Source organism: Trichechus manatus, unplaced genomic scaffold (assembly GCF_000243295.1).
Source record: "Trichechus manatus latirostris isolate Lorelei unplaced genomic scaffold, TriManLat1.0 scaffold00063, whole genome shotgun sequence".
In the NCBI taxonomy this organism is placed as follows: domain Eukaryota; kingdom Metazoa; phylum Chordata; class Mammalia; order Sirenia; family Trichechidae; genus Trichechus; species Trichechus manatus.
Window position 1 is genome coordinate 13,115,012 of NW_004443999.1, and position 22,797 is coordinate 13,137,808.

Sequence of the window (22,797 nt, forward strand, 5' to 3'; positions counted from 1 at the left end):
AAAAAACAAATCTGAACTACTTCATGGGGCACACAGGGTCCTGGGTAGTTTTGCCTCAACCATTCCCTAACATCATCTCCTTCCATTCCACCCCATAATTCCTATATCCTGGTTGCTCTGACCTTTCTACCACTCCCCAAGCATGTCAGGCTCTTAAATGACTATTTATTTGCACAGGGCAACCTTTCCTATCCACCACAGCGCAAGCTCTTACGTATACTTCAAGATCCAGACCACACGGCCCCTCCTCTGCAAAGCCATCCTTAACTTTCACTGGATTATATCTGTTTGTGTGTCTAGGAGACCGCCTTCCACAAAACCAGAGATCACGCCCAGCAACCAAGTAGGCATGGAAACTGTCAAATGAACAAATGGTCACATTTTATTGGGCAGTAGTTGCAAACTGAAGCTGTGAGGACAACGCTCAAAGGTACAGCATGGCAAGGCAGCGCCTCACACGAGTACCTCTGAGTCACGCAGCCAGCAGGCCAGCTATTCTAGATATGTGTAAAATTTAACTTATGTAAGGCCAGAATAAGTCAGATACAGCAAAAATTTCCCCCACAATAATTAGCCAAGTCCACTTGAGTTCAGTCTCCACCAACTCTCTATTCTGAACAGTGAGGTAGGAGAAGAAAAGAAACATAACAAGTAAGCAAATGCCATTTATGGCCTCCTAACAGAGCCCTGGAAACCCTGGTGGCACAGTCGTTAAGCTTTCGGCTGTTAACCAAAGGGTCGACAGTTCAAATCCACCAGCCGCTCCTTGGAAACCCTATGGGGCAGTTCTACTCTGTCCTATAGGGTTGCTATGAGTCAGAAACAACTCGACCACAACAGGTCTGATTTTTGGCTTTTAGCCTATTCAATTTTTTTTTTTTTTTTTTTTTTACACTGCTATTGCTTTGCTTCCTTTCTTTGACTACATTCTGGAATGAAACATTTCACATAAGCGAATTTTCAGACGACTGAAGCCTAAACTTTTAAAAAATTTTAACCATTTGGAATGGAGATGTTTCTGCAACTTATTACCCACTTCCCCTGAACTCTTCAACTATTCGTATTAATCCTTTCTTGATGACTCAGCGGCATCATTAGCAATAACTACGACCGTCCTGTGCTACAATCCAGCGATAACCTCAAGGGCTGTTGAGATCTTATTACTGTCGGCCCCACGAAAAAGGGCCTCAGACCGCTGTTTTCTAGTCCCCGAGTTGATTTTGAGAGCATGTTGGTCTTCTCCTTGCAATCAGACTCTTAAAATCACTTTTCTAATAATCTGCAGGTCTCCATTACCTCCAAATCCAGATGGAGTCCTAATTTAACATAGTTGCTATCTCATTTGGCTGCGAAAAAAATCAATAACCAATCCTTTAAGAAACTGTATTTTTTTAAAAAGCAAATCAGTTAAGAATGATGGCCTAGCTCTTATGGGTAAAGGGCATGAACTTTAGCGTGGGAACGGGGTGAAACATCCTTCTGCACAAAAGGGGTTTAAATTACTTCTTAGTTCCTCGTTGTATTTAGGATCTTCATCATTGCTAATCAGAGATCTCTGAAAGTGTTAGTGTCCTTTGCAGCCATAAAGATTTTTTATTCACAAATTACAATATTGGTAACTAAAAAACAAAAAAACCCATTGCCGTCAAGTCGATTCCAACTCATAGTAACCCCATAGGACAGAGGAGAACTGCCTCATAGGGTTTCCAAGGAGCGCCTGGTAGATTCAAACTGCTGACCTCTTGGTTAGCAGCCGAACTCTTAACCACTGCACCACCAGAGTTTCCACTGGTTACTTGTAATAGGTACATACAGGAGTCCTGGTGGTACAACGGTGAAGTGCCTGGCTGCTAACTGAAAGCTTGATTGTTGGAACCCACCCAGAGGCTCTCTGGGAAAAAGACCTGGTGACCTGCTTCCATAATGATTAAACTCATTGCTGCTGAGTCGATTCCGACTCATAGGGACCCTGCAGGGCAGAATAGAACTACCCCAGAGGATTTTTAAGGCTGTAATCTTTACCAAAGCAGACTACCATATCTTTCTCCTGCTGTAAAGATTACAGCCTAGAAAACCCTATGGGGTAGTTCTACTCTGTCACACAGAGTCACCATGAGTCGGAATCAGCTTGATGGCACACAACAAAAGTAGGTAAATGGGCATGCTTCATTTCCACATGGACAGTGTGAACCACCTCGGAGAACTGAAGCCGATTAAGGACAGGACTTTCTCCTCTTCACACTGGAAACCAATGAGCTCGTCCTGGGCACTGGACCAAATCCACACTCTCCTCATCCTAAGACCTCACCTTGTAACGAAGAGGTCATATATAAAGCTGTTAAAAAACACAAAGAGCCTAATTATCTCTATTCATTAGGATTTTAAGAATGTATAACAAATACATAAAGCAGCCTCTTCCAGTATTACTCTATTGGATTATAACTGATAAATTAGACATTTTAGATTACATTGGACCAACAATTTTAAAGCAGTCTGGTCCATAAAAGAGAGAGAGGAAATAGCTAGCAGCGTGTTTGGTTCAACTAACCCAGCGCCCAGGGTTTGGGGAGCCTGGCGTTGAACTCTGTCTTGCTTAATGAAAGGTTACTATTGTCTCTCTGCCCGAATAATAATCTCCCTTCCTTTTTTGCTTCCTGGTGAAATACCATGAAGTTCTATTCTAAAAAGTCATAACACATTGTGCCTGGCAGATATGTTTAATTTAATTTTTTATTTACATATGCTTTATTAAACAAGCTCCTCAAAACATTCTCCCCGCCCCCTTCTGGACTTGAGTTACTTATTCTGCACATGAACTTTAAATTAGTTAAGTATTCAATCTATATATGGTTAGTAACACACTGAGAAATAGAAATTCATCACAAAGCAGGGGAAAAAAAGATCAGTTTAATAAGGAGGCTAGTAAGAGTTTCCTATCTTGTCAGACTCGAGTGTTCAAGTTTCTTTTACCAAAGTAGTTTCCTGGCCCACGCTGAAACTCCCTTAGACCTGTGTATCAACACAGCAGCATCCTGTTCAAATGTTATTATGGAAACACTGTGCTGTTCTAAGCCAAATGTATCCAAATGAAACGAGGGGGATGGAAATAACTCTCCTGGTGGTTGCTTAAGGTGGGTTTGTTTATGAGCAGAATAAAATTTACAGCTAAATATAAAAACAGATATATCATCATCTTTTAAACTTGAGTAACATGTCATTCCACCTCTGGACTCTGGAAAAAACACTAAGGTCATGCCTAAAATAGGCACCACATGAGGGATGAGGCTCACACTAGAGTCAAAACCGCAGCCCTTCCTCACCTTTTTATTAAGGCATTATTAGGCAGGTTACAATTTGACAGTGAGATCATTTCTCTTGATCCAGGCGAGTATGGTGGATTTGTGATTTGGAAGGGGGCTTCTGAATCAGGTGTTTGGTCTTGGTATGAAGCAGTGATCTTAATGACTACTTATTTTTCAAAGGATATTTATACAGACAAGTGGTTAAGAGCTCAAACTGCTAACCAAAAGGTTAGCAGTTCAAATCTACCACCACTCCTTGGAAATACTATGGGGCAGTTCTGCTCTGTCTTATAGGGGTGCTATGAGTCAGAATCTACTTGACAGCACACAAGAAAACAATATTTGGGCCACAGAGAAGAGAGACAGGGAAAGAAACGTATTGTTTTGTTTTTTTTAAAAACTATGAAGGAGCATAAAAATAAAATCCATGTTGTGAGGAAGATACCACTTACTAGTTATTAAAACAAAGACCACTGGTGGTGCAACGGTTAAGCACTCAGATGCTAACAGAAAGGTTGGTGGTTCGAACCCACCCAGTGGCTCTGCAGGAGAATGGCGCAGCTTAGAAAACCCTACGGGGCAGTTCTACTCTGTCACAAGGGGTCGCTAGGAGTCGAATTCGACCCAACGGCACCTAACAATAACTGGCTTCCTAAAGAAACACAAAAGAAACCAAAAATGCACATGCATCAAATCCTTATTTCTAACAGATACATGTTTTAAAAAAAAATTCTTTTTTTCTTCACTTTTGGAGGACATCAATTATCAGTTGCATTGCCTAAATAAAGGATCCTGGTTTTGCCTCCTCTTAGGAAAAGTCATTTGACCTTGATGAGCCTTTGTTTCCTCATCTACAATTCCACTCCCTACCCTCATGGGGAGGCTATTAGGGTTAAAGAATCTCCTATTTGCAAAAACGTTAAACTCTCGAGTCTGGCACCTACTAGGGTTCAATAAATGCTCATCTCCTTCTTTCCTCCTGACTTTCAATGACTGTCACCAATGACCAATGAGGTGATAAATGGAAATGGGAACAATGGAAGGATTACTGGGTAAGCGGAAAAGTGCTCCGAATGTTTCAACCAGAAAGAGTACAGTCTTCTTTAATTCTACATTATACATGGAAACCCATTTTAAACTAATGCAAGGGCTATACTATGCAACACATATATTAATTCTAAGGTAGAACACTATTGTTTTCAGCTGTTCATAAAGAAAAGGCATTAAACCTCCTCTGTGTAAACTGCAAGGAGCCCTGGTGGCGCAGTGTTAAGCGCTCAGCTTTGAACCGAAAGGTCAGCAGATCAAACACATCAGCTGCTCCGAGGGAGAAAGACATGACAGTTTGCTTCCGTGAAGATTACAGCCTTGGAGACCCTATGGGGCAGTTCTACTCTGTCCTATAGGGTCACTATGAGTCAGGATTGATTCGATGGCAATGGGTTTAGTTTAGTTTGGGTGTGAATTGCAATACTACTAGAAGAACCTCAAAGACTAACATAAGAAGGTAATACTGCCCCATTAGCACCCTTCTATCACATTGCCCTGTTTTATTTTCTTTGTAGTCCTTATATTACATTGTTCATTATTAACCTGTTTACTGTTCTGATTTCCCCACAATGTTCACTGCATGAGAGCCAAGTTCTTGACTACCATGTGTTCTGTTAGCCCTCCTATGCCTAGAACACTACCTGGTACACAACTGGTCCTTTATAAATATCTTCCAAATGAATTAAGTTGAACTAATACAGCCACATGCCTCTTAGACACTGTGGAAACCCTACTGACAAAGGCTACACACTCTTTTAATCCAACAAACACGTCATTCTCCAAATTTTTATTGGGCTCCTAAAGAGAAGAGCCCAATTTAAAATTAAGTAAAAATGTTGATTATTATTTAGATGCCAGGAAGAAGGCCCTGGCCATCTACTTCCAAAAATCTGCCAATGAAAACCCTATGTGTCACAAATGTCAGATCCACAGCCCGACATGGGGATGGCACAGGACCGAGCAGCGTTCTGTTCTGCTGTGTGTGGAGTTGCCGTAAGTCGGGGGCCGACTTGAATGCAGCTACAACAGCAACAGTTAGATACCAACGATTAAAAATAATCATCTAGTCTCCACCAGCCTGACACAGAACCAGATGGTGCCCGGCTACCACCACCGACTGCTCTGACAGGGATCACAATAGGGGCCCCAGACAGAGACGGAGAAAAATGTAGAACAACATTCAAATTCACAAAAAAAGACCAGATTTACTGGTCTGACAGAGACTGGAAGAATCCTGGAGACTATCTCCCCTGGACACTCTGCTAACTCAGAACTGAAGCCACTCCCAAAGTCTACCTTTCAGCCAAAGATTAGACAGGCCTATAAAACAAACAATAACACATGTGAGGAACGTGCTTCTTAGTTCAATCAAGTATACGAGACCAAATGGGCAACACCTGCCCAAAAGCAAAGATGAGAAGGCAGGAAGCAACAGGGAAACTGGATGAATGGACATAGAGAACCCAGGCTGGCCAGGCAAAGGGGGAGAGTGCTGACACAATGCAGGGATTGGAACCAATGTCACAAAACAATTTGTGTATAAATTTTTGAATGAAAAACTAATTTGCGCTGTAAACTTTCACCTAAAACACAATTAAAAAAGAATAATCATCTGTCATATACACACCTATGTTCATTGCAGTGCTATTCACAATAGCACAAAGATGGAAACAACCTAAGTGCCCATCAGCGGATAAATGGATAAGTAAAATGTGGTGCATAGACGCAATGGAATACTATTCAGTAATAAAGAAAAATGAGTTCTCAAAACATCTTGGAGTATGGATGAACCTGGAGGACATTATGCTGAGTGAAATAAGTCAATCACAAAAAAACACAAATATTCTATGTTCTCACTTTTATGAAATGACCTGAACAAGTAAATATACGAAAAAAAAATTTTTAAAAAATCATGTTCATGTAATTTCACTTTCCTCCTGTTGAAAGAACATCCCCCTCCACTCAAAAATGTCCTCGGATCCCCACAGCCCAGGCCACCCAGCTCACAAGCACACCCTCATGGGGTCTGGAGCCAATGCAGGGGCATCAAATGGCAAGCAGCTGGATTCTCCTCTGCTGTCCACATGCAAACTACTTCAAAAGCTGAACCAAAGGAGAGACAAAAACCCTAAACAAAAGACTACATCTTCATATTCCTGAGAACTTTTGAGATAGAAAGTAGTAGAGATATCATCTTCCAAAACTGAATATATTTGATTAAATTTCTACTGGGGACTCTAGTGTCATTATGAAAACACACCCTGAGAAGCAACACGGTGTAAAGAAGTATCTCCTAGATGCCAAGTCTGAGAATGAATACCAGCGCCTCCTTTGCTTCCTGGCTCCAACCTAGCTTCTCTAAGCCAAAACTTTCTCAATCCTTCACGTGAGACTAAACATACAATGGAAAGGCTGTGGGAAGAAGGCAGAGAGAAATGGGAATATAATACCTGCCTTGCTTAGGGTTGTTGCGTCAATCAAGTGGACCAACAGATACTGAATTTCCTTTGAAACTTTAAAATGCTACATAAAGGCAAGATACCATGGCTGAATTTTCCACCTGGAGGAAAATTCTAAGAAAACTGCCTTTAGTAGGTGAATTATTTCTTCAAATATACTTTTATTAATGAATTGTTAATGAAGATTAATTACAATGTGAGTTCTAAGAAAATAAAGTTTCCAACCAGGCAATGTTAATTTAAGAGAACGTGAAATAAGAAAAAAGTACTTGTACACAACCAGAACACGACCATATTCTTTTCAAAATGATTATAGAAAAAAAATTGCCAGTTGATTATAGAAAAAAATCAGTAGTGGAAGATGAAATGAGCAATCTTTTAAGGCTCTCAGCCAATCACTGCATCTTCCTAAAAGTCTCTCCAGTCTGTTCCTAATCATTGCCCAAACCTGTTGCCATCGAGTCGATTCCAACTCATAGAGACCCTACAGGACACAGTAGAACTGCCCTATAGGGCTTTATGGCTATAATCTTTACAGAAGCAGACAGCTACATCTTTCTCCTGTAGAGCAGCTGGTGAGTTTGAACCACTAACCTTTCAGTTAGCAGCCAAGTGCTTAAACAATGTGCCACCAGGCCTCACGATCATTGTCCAAAGCTATTCATTTCTGCCTTTCCCGCTACCATTCCTCTAGGTCAGGCACACTGTCCTTGCTCATTTACTGAAATAGCTCCTATCTGGTTTCTGCTCTCGACCTGGTCTAATTAATTGTCTGAATTGTAGTCAGGGTGGCCTTGCTAAAATAAACCCTTCCTGGGTGGCCCCTGTCTCGGAGGGACACCCACTTGGACGCCTTGCTCCAGCCAGGCTGGACTCTTCAGGTCCTGCAACTCCCCCGGGCTCTCTGGCTTTCGTTCCTGCTGTTCTGTCTGCTGGACACACTCTTCTCCCCCAACCCCTTTCACTAGATTAACTTCTGCTCATGCTCCAGGCTTCAGCTTACCTGCCGCCTCTCCTGGGAAGCCTTCCTTGACTCTCAAATGCAAAACCAGTTGCTGTCAAATCAACTCCAACTCACGGCGACACCATGTGTGTCAGAGTAGAACTGTGCTCCACAGGGTTTTCAATGGCTGATTTTTTGGAAGTAGATCGCCAGGTCTTTCTTCGAGGCCCCTCTGGGTGGACTTGATCCTCCAACCTTTAGGTTAGCAGTCGAGTGTGTTCACTGTTTGCAGCACCCAGGGACTCTGACTCTCTAATATATGCCCCTACTACTGTTGCATTTCTCTTCCCGTAGCTGGAACCATGCTCGACTGCAGCTGCTGCTTAGTATCTCCACTCCCCCTAGACTGTAAGCCAGGCCTGTCTTGTTCCCACTTCCCCATGCCTGGCCTACTGTGTGCACTCAGTATAAAACATGTGGTAGAAACGAATAACTCCTCTCCTGTTCCGTATGCTTCAACTGTACGATTGAGTGCAAAAACCAATTATTCACCCAAAAACACAGAGATGCAGTGGTCCTCAATGCTAAACACAAGGACACTCCTTTCCACCGTCCTGCCAAACCAGACAGGTGAGAGGTTAGAAGGCAGAGTCAGGTGTCTCAGCACATATTAGATTTCCCCATATTCTCCATATTTTAAAACCACGAATTTACTCACTGGTCATGCCCTTTAAATACTCGTCAGGAAAAGTATCTTCAAATTCCAGTTGACACATACTTTCATCAGTTCATTTTTAATTGAGCCAAATATTAAATGCTCCCATTAACCAGACAAAGTGTCGTGTGGAGCTACTGATTTGCGGTGACAGCTTGTGTTATTCTTACACACAGGCCAAGCATGAAATAGAAAACTAATAACCCCTTAACCGTATTCTCAAAGTATCATTTATGGGAAAGAAAACTACGTTCAAAGAAAACTTGGGCAACGGCTGTCATTTTTCTCTCCTGAGCCGCAAGCTGTTACAAAGCAGGGAGGCTCATTTTCTCACAGATACGGACAAGCTCAAGAATCCCACTGTCACTGGATGTATTCATTAAGAACGAATCTGGCAGCAACACAGGGGACAGATACTTTGGAGAACAGGCCAATTATCCGGATGTCCTTTATAATTTGAAGTTGCTGAATTCACTCACAGATAAGGCACTTGAAGTGGGGCTGGCAGTGCAAACATGAGGCACAGATGGCCACTGAAGAAATGCGAGGGAGGAAAGGATGAAGCAAAAGAGATTTGCTTGTGGTTTCATTCATGGGGACAAATCTGGAAGCTGACATATCCCTCTTTTTAAAAAGTCCCTGGAGAAGTATGGTCAAGCTTCATTACAAGTAAACAAATCATACAATCGTTCTCAAACAGATGACAAATGACGAGCAACAATACGTTGGGTTTGCTTCGTGCCAGGGGGTGAGGATTCTCAAAACGCAGATTCCACCAGTTCTGAAAACCACAGAAAGGCTGTGACGGTTGCCTGAGCCAGAGCAGAGAACATAGCAAGGAGTTGTCAGGCTAATCGCTTTCTCCATGAGTCCTCCAGGGTGTCTTTTCCATTGGTCACCATCTTTAGAAATGAAATCGCAGGCTCTTTCGCCTCTGGAACCTGAGCTACGCTGACTTCCACCTTTAGTTGGCTGCCCGTTTTGATGGAGGACTAAGGGGTCATTCATTCTTATGCTGTGCGTGCTGCAGTTCTTTTATACTTGAGCTTCAACACTAATCAGAGGGAAACACCACCTTGTTCCCATGGTGAGAACCTTGGACAAGCCCTGCCTTAATGATCAGATAATGAGTAATCTCAGGCTAAAACTTTCACAGCCTGGATTAGGCTTAAGGTATGAAACACAAAGAATGAAAGCAAGTATGAACATATATGTAGATCATGTGTATACATCCTTTTGTATGAACAGATATAATGTGACAACCAACAGGCTAGTATAGGATTAGCATTAAGGATGAATAAATGTTGAATATTTAATATAAAACAAAATCTAGAAGATTTTCCTCCAGGAATGAATAACATACTTTTTCAGTTCAATGATAAAGGATGAAATCAAAAGACTTAGTATTTTCTTTTTTCATTTCTATTAATTATTTATGAACCTATAGGACATTTGGGACACACACACTATGTAATAAAGGCAATGGGAGAACCTTAGCTGTTTATGATGAGTTAAATGCTCAAATGCCTCTAAAATAATTATTCTATTAATTCATTCATTCAATAAACAATCACTGTGTGAACCTGCTATTCATACACTAGGTGCTAGGTTTAATTTAATAGGAAAAATATCTTATTAAATAAGGAAGTCCCAGTGAAGGAGAACGCCTAGATTTGTATGACCCAGAGACACAAATGAAAGGTACTATTGTTGTCGTTGTTGTTAGGTGGCTTCAAGTCAGTTCCAACTCATAGCAAACAACACCTACAACAGAACAAAACACTTCCCATTTCAGTGCCATCCTCACAATCGTTGCTGTGTTTGAGCCCATTGTTGTAGCCATTGTGTCAATTCATCTTGTCGAGGGTCTTCGTCTTTCTCATTGGCCCTCTATTTTACCAAGCATGATGTCCTCCAGGGAATCGTCCCTCCTGATAACACGTCCAAAGTATGTGAGACGAAGTCTAGCCATCTTTGCTTCTAAGGAGCGTTCTGGCTGTACTTCTTCCCAGACAGATTTGTTTGTTCTTCTGGCAGTCCACGGTATATTCAAAATTCTTCACCAACACCATAATTCAAAGGCATCTATTCAAAGGGTACTATTAGGATACTGAAACAGCATTAATTTGACTCAGGTTAAATTATTTTTTAAGTAGGCAGCTTGTGGTGGGGAGACAAGCTTTGAACATTAAAGCTCCAAGACACTCACCTTAACCCAATTCATGGAAGTCTACACAGGGCTTTTGAGGAGTCGTGATATGCGGAAGGCAGGAATAAAAGAAGGTAGAGTCAGCAGGGGTATTTAGGGCCACTTTTAGAAGTGAAAGAAGAAAAAGGAAAATCCACATGGGTCAGGGGGAAAGGCATATCATACTGCAGCCTCAACTTCTCTCTTGAACTCCAGATCTTTATATCCAACCACTTACTGGGTATTTCCGCTTGGATATCCTACTGGCAACTCAAGTTGAAAATATCCAAAATTAAATTCATTACATTTATCTCACAAAATAGCACCTATTCGTATCTTTTCTTTCTCTCCTAATGACATCATTTATTGAGCCTACTGGGATCAAACCTGAGTGCTCCAGATTCTTCCCCTTCCTCATTCCTCACACCCAACCTGTTGTCAGTCCTTTGGCTCTACTTCTGCATCATCCCCCACATCTCCTGGTCTTTCCCATTCCCCACCCTACCACGTGGTTCAGCCTCCTACTTGGTCTCCATTGTCCAGCCTCAGTCACGGTCAATCTCCTGCAGCCTACACATCCCAACTGGCCTCAGAACCCTTTCAGCATCCATTTAATATCTACCACATTAAGTAAAAACCTATCAACTTAGGACCCAGGATAGGTTCTCAAACTACAGTCTTAGCTCAGAAGAGACTGCTATGCTTCAGTCAATTCAGAGTTTTCACAATTCCCCAAGCACGCCTCATACATTCCTGCCTGCTTTGAGCCCTTCATTTCCGTACCTGAAAAGCCCTCTCCCCACACTCCAATCTTTTCCCCAGAGCTTGTCCTAAAATGATCTCCTGAAGGATCCTCTTCTTCTAGATCCCCTTCTAGTTCACTCTGGTCTCTGTGCACTAAAGATTGTCAACGGTTGTAGCTATTTACATACTTATCTTAGTCCCACTTAAAAACAAACAAACAAAAAAACATTGCCATCTAGTCAATTCCAACTCACAGCGAACCTACAGGACAGAGTAGAACTGACGCACAGAGTTTCCCAGGCTGTAATCTTTAGGGGGACGAGGGATGGTTCGTTGGTCTAGGGATACGATTCTCGTTTAGGGTGTGAGAAGTCCCCGGTTCAAATCCCAGATGAGCCCTTGTCTTTTCCTTTGAGGAGCCCTGACGGCACAGTGGTTAAAGCACTCGGCTGCTAACCAAAAGGCTGGCAGTTCGAACCCACCAGCTGCTCCTCAAGAGAAAGATGTGGCAGTCTGTTTCCATAAAGATTAAGGCCTTGGAAACCCTATGGGGCAGTTCTACTCTGTCCTATAGGGTTGCAATGAGTCAGAATCCACTCAGTGGCAACGGGTTTGGTTTGGAATCTTTATGGAAGCAGACTGCCACATCTTTCTCCTGATGGGGCAGCTAGGTGGGTTAGAACCACTGGCCTTTCTATTAACAGCTGAGCACTTAACCACTGCACCACCAGGGCTCCTTTTAGTCCCACTACCTGTTGGTAAATTCCTCGAGAGCAAAGGTTATCTTACACATTTCTGATTTAATTAAATCACTTAGCATAGAGCTTTGCAACCATCAGGGCCTCCATAAATGTGTTTTCAATGAAAAAAGTTAGTATGCATGCTATACTAAATAACAAGAGCCTTATAACAACTCCATATCTTGCCTTCCTACCCTAGTTTCTGTGAACTCAGAGTTCAGTTTTGTGAACAACTGCTCGTTCTCCTTGACTAAAACGTCTTTAAATAGTTTTCTTTTTGTACTGCCACTGTAGTATTTACTAAGTGGCTTAGTCTCACTGGCTTATATACTTTTGTTATAAAATACCTCAAACCACCTCTTCCGAAGTTTTCAGTTTTTAAAAAAAAAAATTTTAAAGATGCTGCCGGAAATCCACAGAGGAAATGGATAAAAGATAATCCTGCAATTTTAGACCTAGGAGAGCTAACATTGGCCTTCTTTATGGCTTGCTTATTTTTTTTTTTTAAAGAGATAAAAAACCAATATCGAAAGCTGATAATGTAATTTGTAATCTATTTTATTCCTAATTGTAAGAAGGCTACATATACTCAATAGGCATTGAAGTAAGAGACCTAAGTATTTGTCCCATATTCTCTTGGAAGATTCAATGCAGCTGAGTGGCATATTTGATGCCAATTCCATTTCAGAGTCGATACACAGATACAACATTCATCGTGTTGTAAGGCCGAAGAAATTTTAGAAATCTGCTCAGAAGAGGTGGGAGTCAAATAAACACAACCAGCAACATTCATCCCTTGTTTTGTGCTCCAAGCATTAAAACTCATAAACTCTCCATACTCTCTTGCAGCTTAAGAAAAGCCCTTAAAAACACAGAAATGTGGTAATTGGAGTTGTCACAAGAAAAGATGTATTGGTCTCAGTGGAAAAATCTCCTTTGAAAAATTAAAGCTTCACTTGACATCGTGGGTTCTCGTGTTATTTTCAGGAGACATAATAAAGAGCAGAGTGGAGCCGGTCATAAGCTTCTGACTCATTACGTTGAAGCCCCAGAGAGCTGATGAGCTGACTATTAACTAAAAATGGAATACAGTTCTAGCCCCGAAATTCTGAAGGCAAACCAAGAAGCAGGACAGAAACACACATTTCCCAAATGGAGCCTCCCATTGCAGCGCGTGCTCCATGTGCAGTGAGTAAGAGAGGTACTCGCAGCTCCGTCATTAACCTCCTCCTGGAATCCTGTCAAACACCCGAGAAAACCACCCAAGTCACTCTCCACATGTTGCTACAATTGGCCATACCAGCGTATCAGGGAGATTCCCTTTCTAACATGGTTAAGAGAGCATTTGGGGAAGTAGTCTTTACTACAAGCTATTTCAGTCAAGTTCAGTTAGTCAAATTTTAGCTAAGGCTCCTACTCTAATCTTCTCACCTTGCACTACAGGGATCAGAGCAAGTACAATTCTACCACCAGATGCTCTTCTTTTCCTGCACAGGATTGGAATTTATGATCTCTGGAGGAAAGGAGGAGACCTGGTGGCGCAGTGGTTACGAGATCAGCTGCTAACCAAAAGGTCGGTGGTTCAAACTCATCAGCCGCTCCATGGGAGAAAGATGTGGCAGTCTGCTTCCATAAAGATTACAGCCTTGGAAACCCTATGGGAGTTCTACCCTGTCCTATAGGGTTTCTACTGTGTCACATGGGGTCACTATGAGTCAGAATTGACTCGATGGCAATGGGTTCGGTTTTGGTTGTTTTTGGAGGAAAGGATATTATCTGTTGACAGAATTCTACTTGTCCTGCTGCCTGGAGCAAGACTGTTGTTGTTGTTGTTAGGTGCCATCGAGTTGATTCCGACTCACAGCGACCCCACGTGACACAGTAGAAATGCCCCATAGTGTTTCCTAGGCTGTAATCTTTATGGGAGCAGATCATCAGGTCTTTCTCCCGAGGAGCAGCTGGGTGGGTTCAAACCACCAACCCTTCAGTTAGCAGCCAAGAGCTTAACTGTTGTGTCACCAGGTCTCCTTATAAGAGTAGAGGATTATACTCTAGCTGGGGTTGAAGCTCATTTATGCTCATTCTTGCTATCTAGGCATATTCTCGGAGTTTGCTATTGTCTGCAGGGGACTCCTCCACTTCATGTATTGGAAGGTAATAAGGAGGTACACCCAAGAAGTCTCCCTTTGGCAGATAATGATGCAGGTAGGAGAGAATCAGGGGGTGGCAGAATGCCTGTGAGAAATCCTGAAGGCTTTGGCTCGATAGGAATTATCATCCAATAATCATTCTCACTGAAGGACCAGGTGGGGCGTATCTTTTGTTTGGCACATAAAAAGCAGAGAAATCGTGTTGGCGTTATAGAAGTGAGCATATATCAGAGCAAGAAGGAACCTACAAAAATACTTTTAGAAATGAAAATAGCTTTGTTCTAATTTTTCAAGTTTTATTATCTCCATTTAAAGAAAGAGAACAACACATGCAAGAAGTTAGAAGATCTGCCCTATAGGAACATAAATGTTACAGGGGACTATGAATTTCTGTAAACAGCATTTCAGAAGAGAAGCACAACAGTACTATAACCTCAAAACAAAAGCTTTTTCCCTCCCAAAGGAAGAGCTCCTGTCTCATTCAAAACCTACAGATATTTTTCTGCATACAAGAATGATTTAATTAAGAACAGCAGTTCTTCAACAATAAGCTGTTCTAATCATTCCAACCAGACAGTCTTGATTCTCCTTTACTTAGAATTGATGAGTACTTTAAAAACTATAGATTCATGTTTATTAAGCCTTCTTAATTTCATAAAGGGTGTTTAAACTCATTGCTGTCAAGTCGATTCTGACTAATAGCGACCCTATAGGACAGGGTAGAACTGCCCATAGGGTTTCCAAGGCTGTAATCTTTATGGAAGCAGACCGCCACATCTTTCTCCCATGGAGCAGCTGGTGGGTTCAAAATGCCGACCTTTCAGTTAGCAGTTGAATGCTTAACCACTGTGCAACCAGGGCTCCTTACCTACACATAAGACTTCTTATTTAGCTGAATTTGATCCTTCGGAGAACTTTTTGGATCCCAGCTGTCACCTAATACAATTGTCTTCCCTTACAACTTTATATCCACACCAGTTGATAACTGTGCTTCCCATATCTTCATAAAAGCCACTAATGATACTTAATAGAAAGAGCTGAAGTCCAAGTATTTCAGCTGTTGCTGCTGTGTGCTGTCGAGTTGATTCGAACTCATAGTGACCCTGCAGGACAGAGGAGAACTGCTCCATAGGGTTTCTAAGCCTGTAATCTTTATGGAAGCAGACAGCCACAACTTTCTTCTGAGGAGCAGCTGGTGGGTTAAGCAAAGGGCTTAACCACTGTGCCACCAGGACTCCTCTAAATGGTGCCTAGTGGGTAAATATTTAACAATGGGAACTCCTCCTGCCTTTCAGTTCTGTTAAGAATATGTCTCTGTTATTCAGTATTTTTAAAATTGTCTACATTTCTCCCCCTATTTAAATCAGGCCTAATGCACACATGAACAGGCGTACGGTTAGAAGTAACTTTTTTAGGCAAAGATTGAAGTGTATGCAAAATAACATATACTTAGTTACATTTTTTTTTTCTTTTTTCCTCTAAGTCTGAAGAGTCCCTATCATGCTTATTATGCATGGTAACTGAGTTTACTAGAACACCGACGGCACTGGCCTGTGAGTTCAACCAACGCAGGCAGGAAGCTATCTTCCTGTGCCCCCAACCTAACCCAGGATCCGGTACCTAAAAGACTTGGAAGCACATTGTCGAATAATCGCCTCGGCCCTTGTGTGATTTTCATCACTAATCCTGTTTAGACATCAAACACTAATTTTGTGTGAACCAAACCCAGAGGAATGAAAGGAAACTTCATAGTGAAGTGAATCCAGTGAGTGGTCCTCTATACGTGGCTGAGCGGAAAGGGTGACCAGATTGAGAGGTGACTGCTATACCTGAGTCAGGTGATATTAGATTACCTTAAAAAGGTTTAACAGAACCTTTGAACTTCAAATACAATACATCTCTGGGAGGAGAAAAAAAACTTCCTACTCGTGCACTACAAAGACAGTGTTGTTTTCTAGCACAAATGCACTTCTTCTGAAAAGCTGCATTGCTAAACTATTGCTAAGACATGATGAGTGACCTTGGAAACCGGTGCGTAGGTGTGGTGAGTGGGAGACACCACTAATAATACCCACAGCGCCCATACACCTGCTTTATGAGTGCGTTCATCAACCCTCCAAGACGCTGAACAGGACTAGAATAAAAGGTAAGGAAAAACAGTAAGAGCTTGGCTTTTCTGTTGTTGATCTGTGGCTTTGTGTCACCTGGCGGTGCTGTATGGCCTCATGACATTTAAGCAATCTGCAAGGTACCAGTTCAATCAAGGATTGCTAAAAAGAGGAATATGTTCTCACTAGAAAGCACAACTCAGAGTAACAGGATGCACAAAAGAAACCCGTGTTTTCAATGCACATTAAATAGCAACAAAGGCTCTAAAACAGAGAAAAGCACTGAGTGAACTGTAAAATGTTAAGAAGGTCCAGAAATATAATCACTCAACGGCACATGACTGAAAGCTCGACGAGCGATAATGTATTTTTTTCCTACAAAATAAATTATTGAAAGGGGTCATGTGATTCTTAACAGGCAGAAAGATGCACTTTCCCAAGAAAAATTCATCATTAAATATATTATTTAAGACTGGATTGTCTTCAGGCTATTTTTAATCCTATCATTTTGCTGCCAAAATTGGCCATAAGCAGCTGATACTCAGCCTCGATAAAAATGACGCTCTTTCAAGCAATTTGTACGCTGGCATGAGAATGGTTTTACTTTCCAGTTAATCAAATGTTTTGCTGGATGCGGACTGCATTCAAAGAGAGCTGACCGTAGAACGCTTGCTGACTAACCAATACAAATGAAGCTAAGATCTACTGGGTGTGGAGAAGTTCACCCCTATCTTCCTAAACAACCAAGACAAAAGACCAAAAGATTCCAAAAAAGAAAAACGTGGCCCATCATTTTATCAACAGAATGAAGCCAAACAATCTCCTGTTTGAACCAGTTCATTCTTTCAGTAGTCCACAGCTCACTGTCTTCTAAGACATTAAGCTGAATGTTGCTACATTCCCCACTTTGGGGGGTGCCAACAATTTTCACTTACCATCAACTTGCCTACATCTCAACCCTTTGTTTGCAAGAACCCCTTTGTCCCGAAGAAGTCTCAAGGCCACTAAACTCATTTACAGAATTAAACAGTACTACGAGGGGATAAAAAAATAACTAACTGAGCTATTGAAAGAGCTAAACCTCCGTCCTTTAATCGGAGTAGAAAAGCTAGCTTACTTTAATTAGGCCAGTGATGCCAATATAACTTGTATAATCAAAAAAAACCAATAAACCCATTGCCATCAAGTCAATTCCAACTCATAGTGACCCTACAGGACAGAGCAGAACTGCTCCATAGAGTTTCTATGGCTGTAATCTTTATGGAAGCAGACTGTCACATCTTCCTCCCATGGAGCAGCTGGTGGATTCGAACCATGGACCTTTCAGTTAGCTGCCAAGCGCTTAACCACTGCACCACCAGGGTTCCTACAAACCGTATAGCTACCATGAAAAGCAGTCTCAAGAAGACGGGCACACAGTAATTTATCTCTTATCTCACCTTCATTTCAATCTATTTCTTCCTAAGGTCAGAGCACTCTGGTGCACATCTGGGAAATATTCAGGATCCCAGGTTATACTATGGACCTGTGGGACACTTGCAGGATTCCATCCCAGGTAGTCTTCCAAATGATGCCCCCAGGAATCAAGTGTCTTAGCCAGTACACACAAATCATCTGCGGATCTTGTTAACCACAGACTCTGACTCACGAGGTCTGGGGTGGGGTCTGAGCTTCTGCATTACTAACAAGCTCCCAGGGGATGCTCAAGCTGCTGGTCCATGGACCACACTTTGAGTGGCCCGGCCTCAGACATTTTCAAGAACTGCTACTGTCTTGCTGCTCCCTCCGTCCTACCTTTCTCTGGATGCCACACAATGCCTTACTCAGGCTTAGGAATAAAGGCACCCTCCACTCTACACCCAGCCTCTTCTTCAGTCTTTATTTCATTTGCAAGCTGCCGGGACCTTCTATTAGAAGCCTATCACCCCCAGGCTCTGCTTTCTCTGCTGTGGAACATGGAATGCAAAGTTCTTCTCAGCCTCAGAAGGTTCTGACTTTGCATCAGCAGCAAAGGAAAAAAGCACCTCCAAGTCTAAAGACCCCATTAGTATATTATTCAGTATATATGCTGACCCACCAAGTCCAGGAACAGAGCAGGTCACCTTCACTGTGGAAAAAATATGCGAGCTCTCTTCTGAAACTTTACGATGTTAAGACTACTTTCACGCTGCAAGATGCGACGCATTAGAGATGCAACCCCGACTAGTGAAAATTTGGAGGAAAATCTGTGTGTGCACCAAATTCCTAAAATAAAACTTCAGATTAATAACGCACATTTAAAATAACAGGCAAATCATCTGGAACTCTCAAATGCTACCATTTTTATAACAAAGTGTACATATCTGATTCCATTTCCTGATACACGCTTTCTTTCTTGCCAAATTCCTTAGTATTTCCTATATAATCATCAATCTGTGTGTTGTTTTGAAAACTACTACACATTTTACCATTAGCCAGTCAGGCTTCTCTATGATTTATTTTTACTTTAAGAGGTTTCGTCAAAAATTTTTTTTTATCATGTTCTACAGTATGTCATTGTGGTTTGGCATTGTAACATGTAGCCTCTACATTCATCAACCTCAGATACCTGTGGACCACAGAGATATGCTCTACTATGAAAACTCTCATTTTGGAAGGAGGAAAAAGTGAACTTTCACTTAAAAAGAAACCTCAACTGTATGAGATGTTAATATACGCAACTAAATGACAAAGATCAAGGTTATATCTTAGTTTCTATCATAAACATATGTCTGTTTCCCACCCTTTTATTAAGTTACTTGATAGATAGTAGTTACCACCTCGGATTTCTTCCAACTAGAAAGAATATTTAAACATATAATTTTAACTATTAAACAAGTTTTACTCTGGTTTTAAAATGATCGTTTCGGAATCTGAAAGCTGCTACCTCTTTGGTGACGACGGTTAGAAACATAAACAAACAAACAAAAAACACTTGAGCAAACATTTAACACAAATATTCTTTTCACCCTTTGGTGAATTCCTCCAGAATTACTAAAGATCTGATAATGTGGGGTCTCAACAAACCAACCAGCAAATAATTCATAACGAACATTTAGATTTTAGAGATGTAAACTAGGATACGTTAGTTAATTTTAAACATTCAACACTGGCATCAAAATTTTTGTCAACTTTGATCAAATAGGCTCAGATGTTCACATCAGTCATCTGCTTTTCTCGCCCTTTTCTCTTTTGGGCCCCTTAACATTAGCACACTTTGTAAAATGTAGTAAAACGTGTAATGTGCTTCATGAATTCTAATTCACTTGTAGTCATTTCCAGACTTTTTGTTCCTGCTAAGTCCTATACAATAATCCCATTAGTAATTTTCCCAAGGGACTATAAGAGGAAGCAATGAATTGCATCCTTTTCCAAAGATAAATCTTCAGATTAAAACAAAAGACCTAAAATAACCTCAGACAAGAATTATTCTTCTTTTATTTTTTCATAATAAATTTAGATATATGATGTTGATTTTAATTACAGTCCTTGAGTCATAGGATCTGCACCCCTCCCCCAAAAGATTCACAGAAAAGAACAACTGCATGGCAAAATAATGGAAGCTCTACCTAGCACAGCACCAGGAAAAAAATCATCTCACAAATGTTCTTCAAAACTGCAGGTATCAATCACTTCAACTTACGGCAAGGCATGAGAGAATCCACAGCTAAGAATCAATTCACCTACACTTCACATAGATACCCTAGATGCAAGCTTTTTTAGCAGAGGAGACAACAAAATTATGTGGATTCTGGGTGATGAAAAGTAAAAGACACTAAGATTCTAGTAAACTTTTCAATCACACACTAGTTATAGAAAGAGACCACAATGTTTGCAGCTGATGCAAATTTTGTCATCGATGAGTTAAGGAAACGCATCTTTATCTAACATTCTTCAAGGCAGACTGTCATGCCCACTGGGTATGTGATACACGCTGTAGGTTGGAGTCCAAGGACTTCTGGAATGTTAACTTACCTCTTTACAAACAGAGCTAAGTTTTCCAGGGAAAGGGGATATATTTGTTTTCCTCTTTGGGTAAATTTTACCAAGTGATTCAAAGAAGACATCCCCTTGGTCCTCTGGTGGAGTCTGTTCTTCTGTGTGGTTCTCAAATTTTGGCACACAGAAGAATCCCTCAGGGGAGCTTGTTTATATGCAAATCGCCGGGACCCAACCCTGGGGTCTGCTTCAGTAGCCATGAGTGGCCCCTGAAATCTCCGACGTCAACAAGCTACCTGAGCCACGTAACTGTGAAGCGGGGGATGCCTGGACCACAGGCTTGAGAAACACTCAAGGGATCCCATTTACCACAAGATCCTACTAGATAGCCAATGCTGGATCATTGACCTTCAACGACTGGCAAGCAAGGCCTCCTGACGGAAGAAATTATCACAGAAGGGTTGCCAGGGAAAGCCTTCTTGGGAGGAAGACGGCGGGAAGCAGGGAAGAAAGTAACCTGGTTTTATTTCACTGGCTCAACAGCCTCCCTTTGACCTCGGAGTCCACCCATACGCCAGCCACTGCATCTCGGAACACAGACCTCAAGCACAGACTCCCATTCAACCACACAGGCACCTACCCAGCCTCCGTTATCCTGGATCCAGGTGTGCAGGTGCCGGTTCAGGTATTCAGTCATCCAGAGGGCGATGTTGTCCACCAGGGGCGACATCTCCCGGTTGACGCTCTCCACACACATGACCCCACCGAACTCAAAGAAGGCCACAATCCGCCCCCAGTTCACCCCGTCCCTGAAGAGCTCCTCCACCACCGTGGCAAAGCGTCCCCTCGCGGTGAAGGGAGTCAGGTGCAGCTGGCTCGACATCTCGGCGAAGTCGCGGCGGTAGCGCCTGGAGAAGTCGTCGCCGGCCTGGCGCAAGGTCAGGTGGACCACAGGTGGCACCGGGCTGAGCGCGGGCTGCGCGGCCGGGGCGGGAGGGAGCGGCGAGGTCCTGGCGGCCGGGCCGCGGGGCGCATCCGGCGGAGAGGAGAAGACGCCCGGCTCGGGGGCGGCCTCGGGGGACGCGGCGCTCGCATCGCCGGCCTCCCACTCGTAGCCCCGCTGCGACAGCTTATAGTGGATGTACTTCATCACTATCTCTCGGTTGTCGTAACCTGTTCTCCCCGCGTGCGCCATCCTGCCCGCTCGGCCCCGCTCCCACCCTGAGCCCCCAAAAGCCCGGAGAAGAGTTATAATCCAGCGATTTTATTGGATGTGCTTTGCATTCTTGGAAGAGGGGGTGTCTTCAGTCACGCGGAACTCTTGACTCTGGGGTTTCCCCCTTGGCATGGGATGCAGGAAATTTTTATCGAAATTCCTTTCGGATCTTTATTGCATGAGGGTCGTTATTATTATGTATAATTATTGTACTATCGGTCTACTTCCTCCGTGATGCTGAAAGGTTAAAAAAAAAAAACAATAAGTCAAACTCAGGTGCATTTTCCTTTATACACTGGGTGCAAGCAGGACATACACACTACAAGTTACACAGCTCAAAAGAATGGATTCAACTGCCTGGAAATCCAATTTACTCGAACGCACTTAAAATCGCAAATGTTTCCATCAAAAGTTACATGAAGCCCATTTCCTGTGCAAAGAACTTACTTGTATTTTTTAGGGGTAGCATGATCCTCTGTCACGCTTCCTTTTTTGTACAAATAAACGCATAAGGCAAGGATCCCATCAATCTTCCGAGCTCTCCAGTCAGAGCTGCTGCGAAACTTCCAAAGGAATCAGGAGTTGGGGGGGCCGGCGGGGGGGGGGTTAAAAATCAGGAGAATTTCCAGAATGATCCCCAGACTTCAGACTTCTGCTGCACAGAAATGTCAGTCGGAAAGAATCCCCATCCGAGAGCTCAAGAGCACGAGGGAAAAGGCAGCGGCGGCAGATGAATTAAAATTTTCAGTCCGGTATTTGCAGAAGTCGTGCGATGTCCCTTCTGAGCAATTTCCACGCGCGCACTCACGGGGCCCTGCACGCCTCCCCGGGAGAGGGACAGGCGGGGCGGGGACGCTGGAGGACCGGGCGGGGACAGGAGTCAGTCCTCTTCGGGTGAAACTGCGAGCAGCGGGTGCATTTTCCGGAGAGCCGCTGGAGCAACGCGGCGGCGGACGCCGGCCCGGGCCGCGCCAGCACCTCGCTGTGTGTGGTGCAGCGAGGGGTGGGGAGAAGGCGGGGCGGAGGCTTTATTTTTTCCCTCTTTTCCTAAAAAGGATGACGGCTACGAAGTTCTCCCCCCTGGACCCCCGCTTCCGCTGCACCCCACGGCGCACCCCGCCTCCGGGCTGCGCACCCTTTCTCCTCCGCCGCCTCCGGGCCCTGCACGCCGCCCCCCGCTGCTCCCGCGCGCAGCCCGCTCGGAGCGGGGACCGCCGGGAGGCCC

The 22,797-nt window shown here is 42.9% G+C and overlaps 1 protein-coding gene across 3 annotated transcripts in view; it reads right to left on the reverse strand.

Annotated features, from left to right (window-relative positions):
• BCL2 (BCL2 apoptosis regulator) overlaps positions 1–22,503 on the reverse strand; it is a 193,260-nt gene extending 170,757 nt beyond the window's left edge. For 2 of the 3 annotated variants that reach the window (XM_023734010.1, XM_023734011.1), the window contains exons 1-2: positions 22,020–22,503; positions 20,997–21,809 (exon numbers count right to left, since the gene is read on the reverse strand). In XM_023734010.1, coding sequence (XP_023589778.1) covers positions 20,997–21,551 — 555 coding nt within the window. In that variant the 5' untranslated portion in view covers positions 21,552–21,809; positions 22,020–22,503. Of the gene's footprint in view, positions 1–20,996 lie in introns of all 3 variants that reach the window. The other variant, XM_004379278.2, reaches the window with a different exon arrangement.
• Between the last annotated feature and the right edge of the window lie 294 nt (positions 22,504–22,797).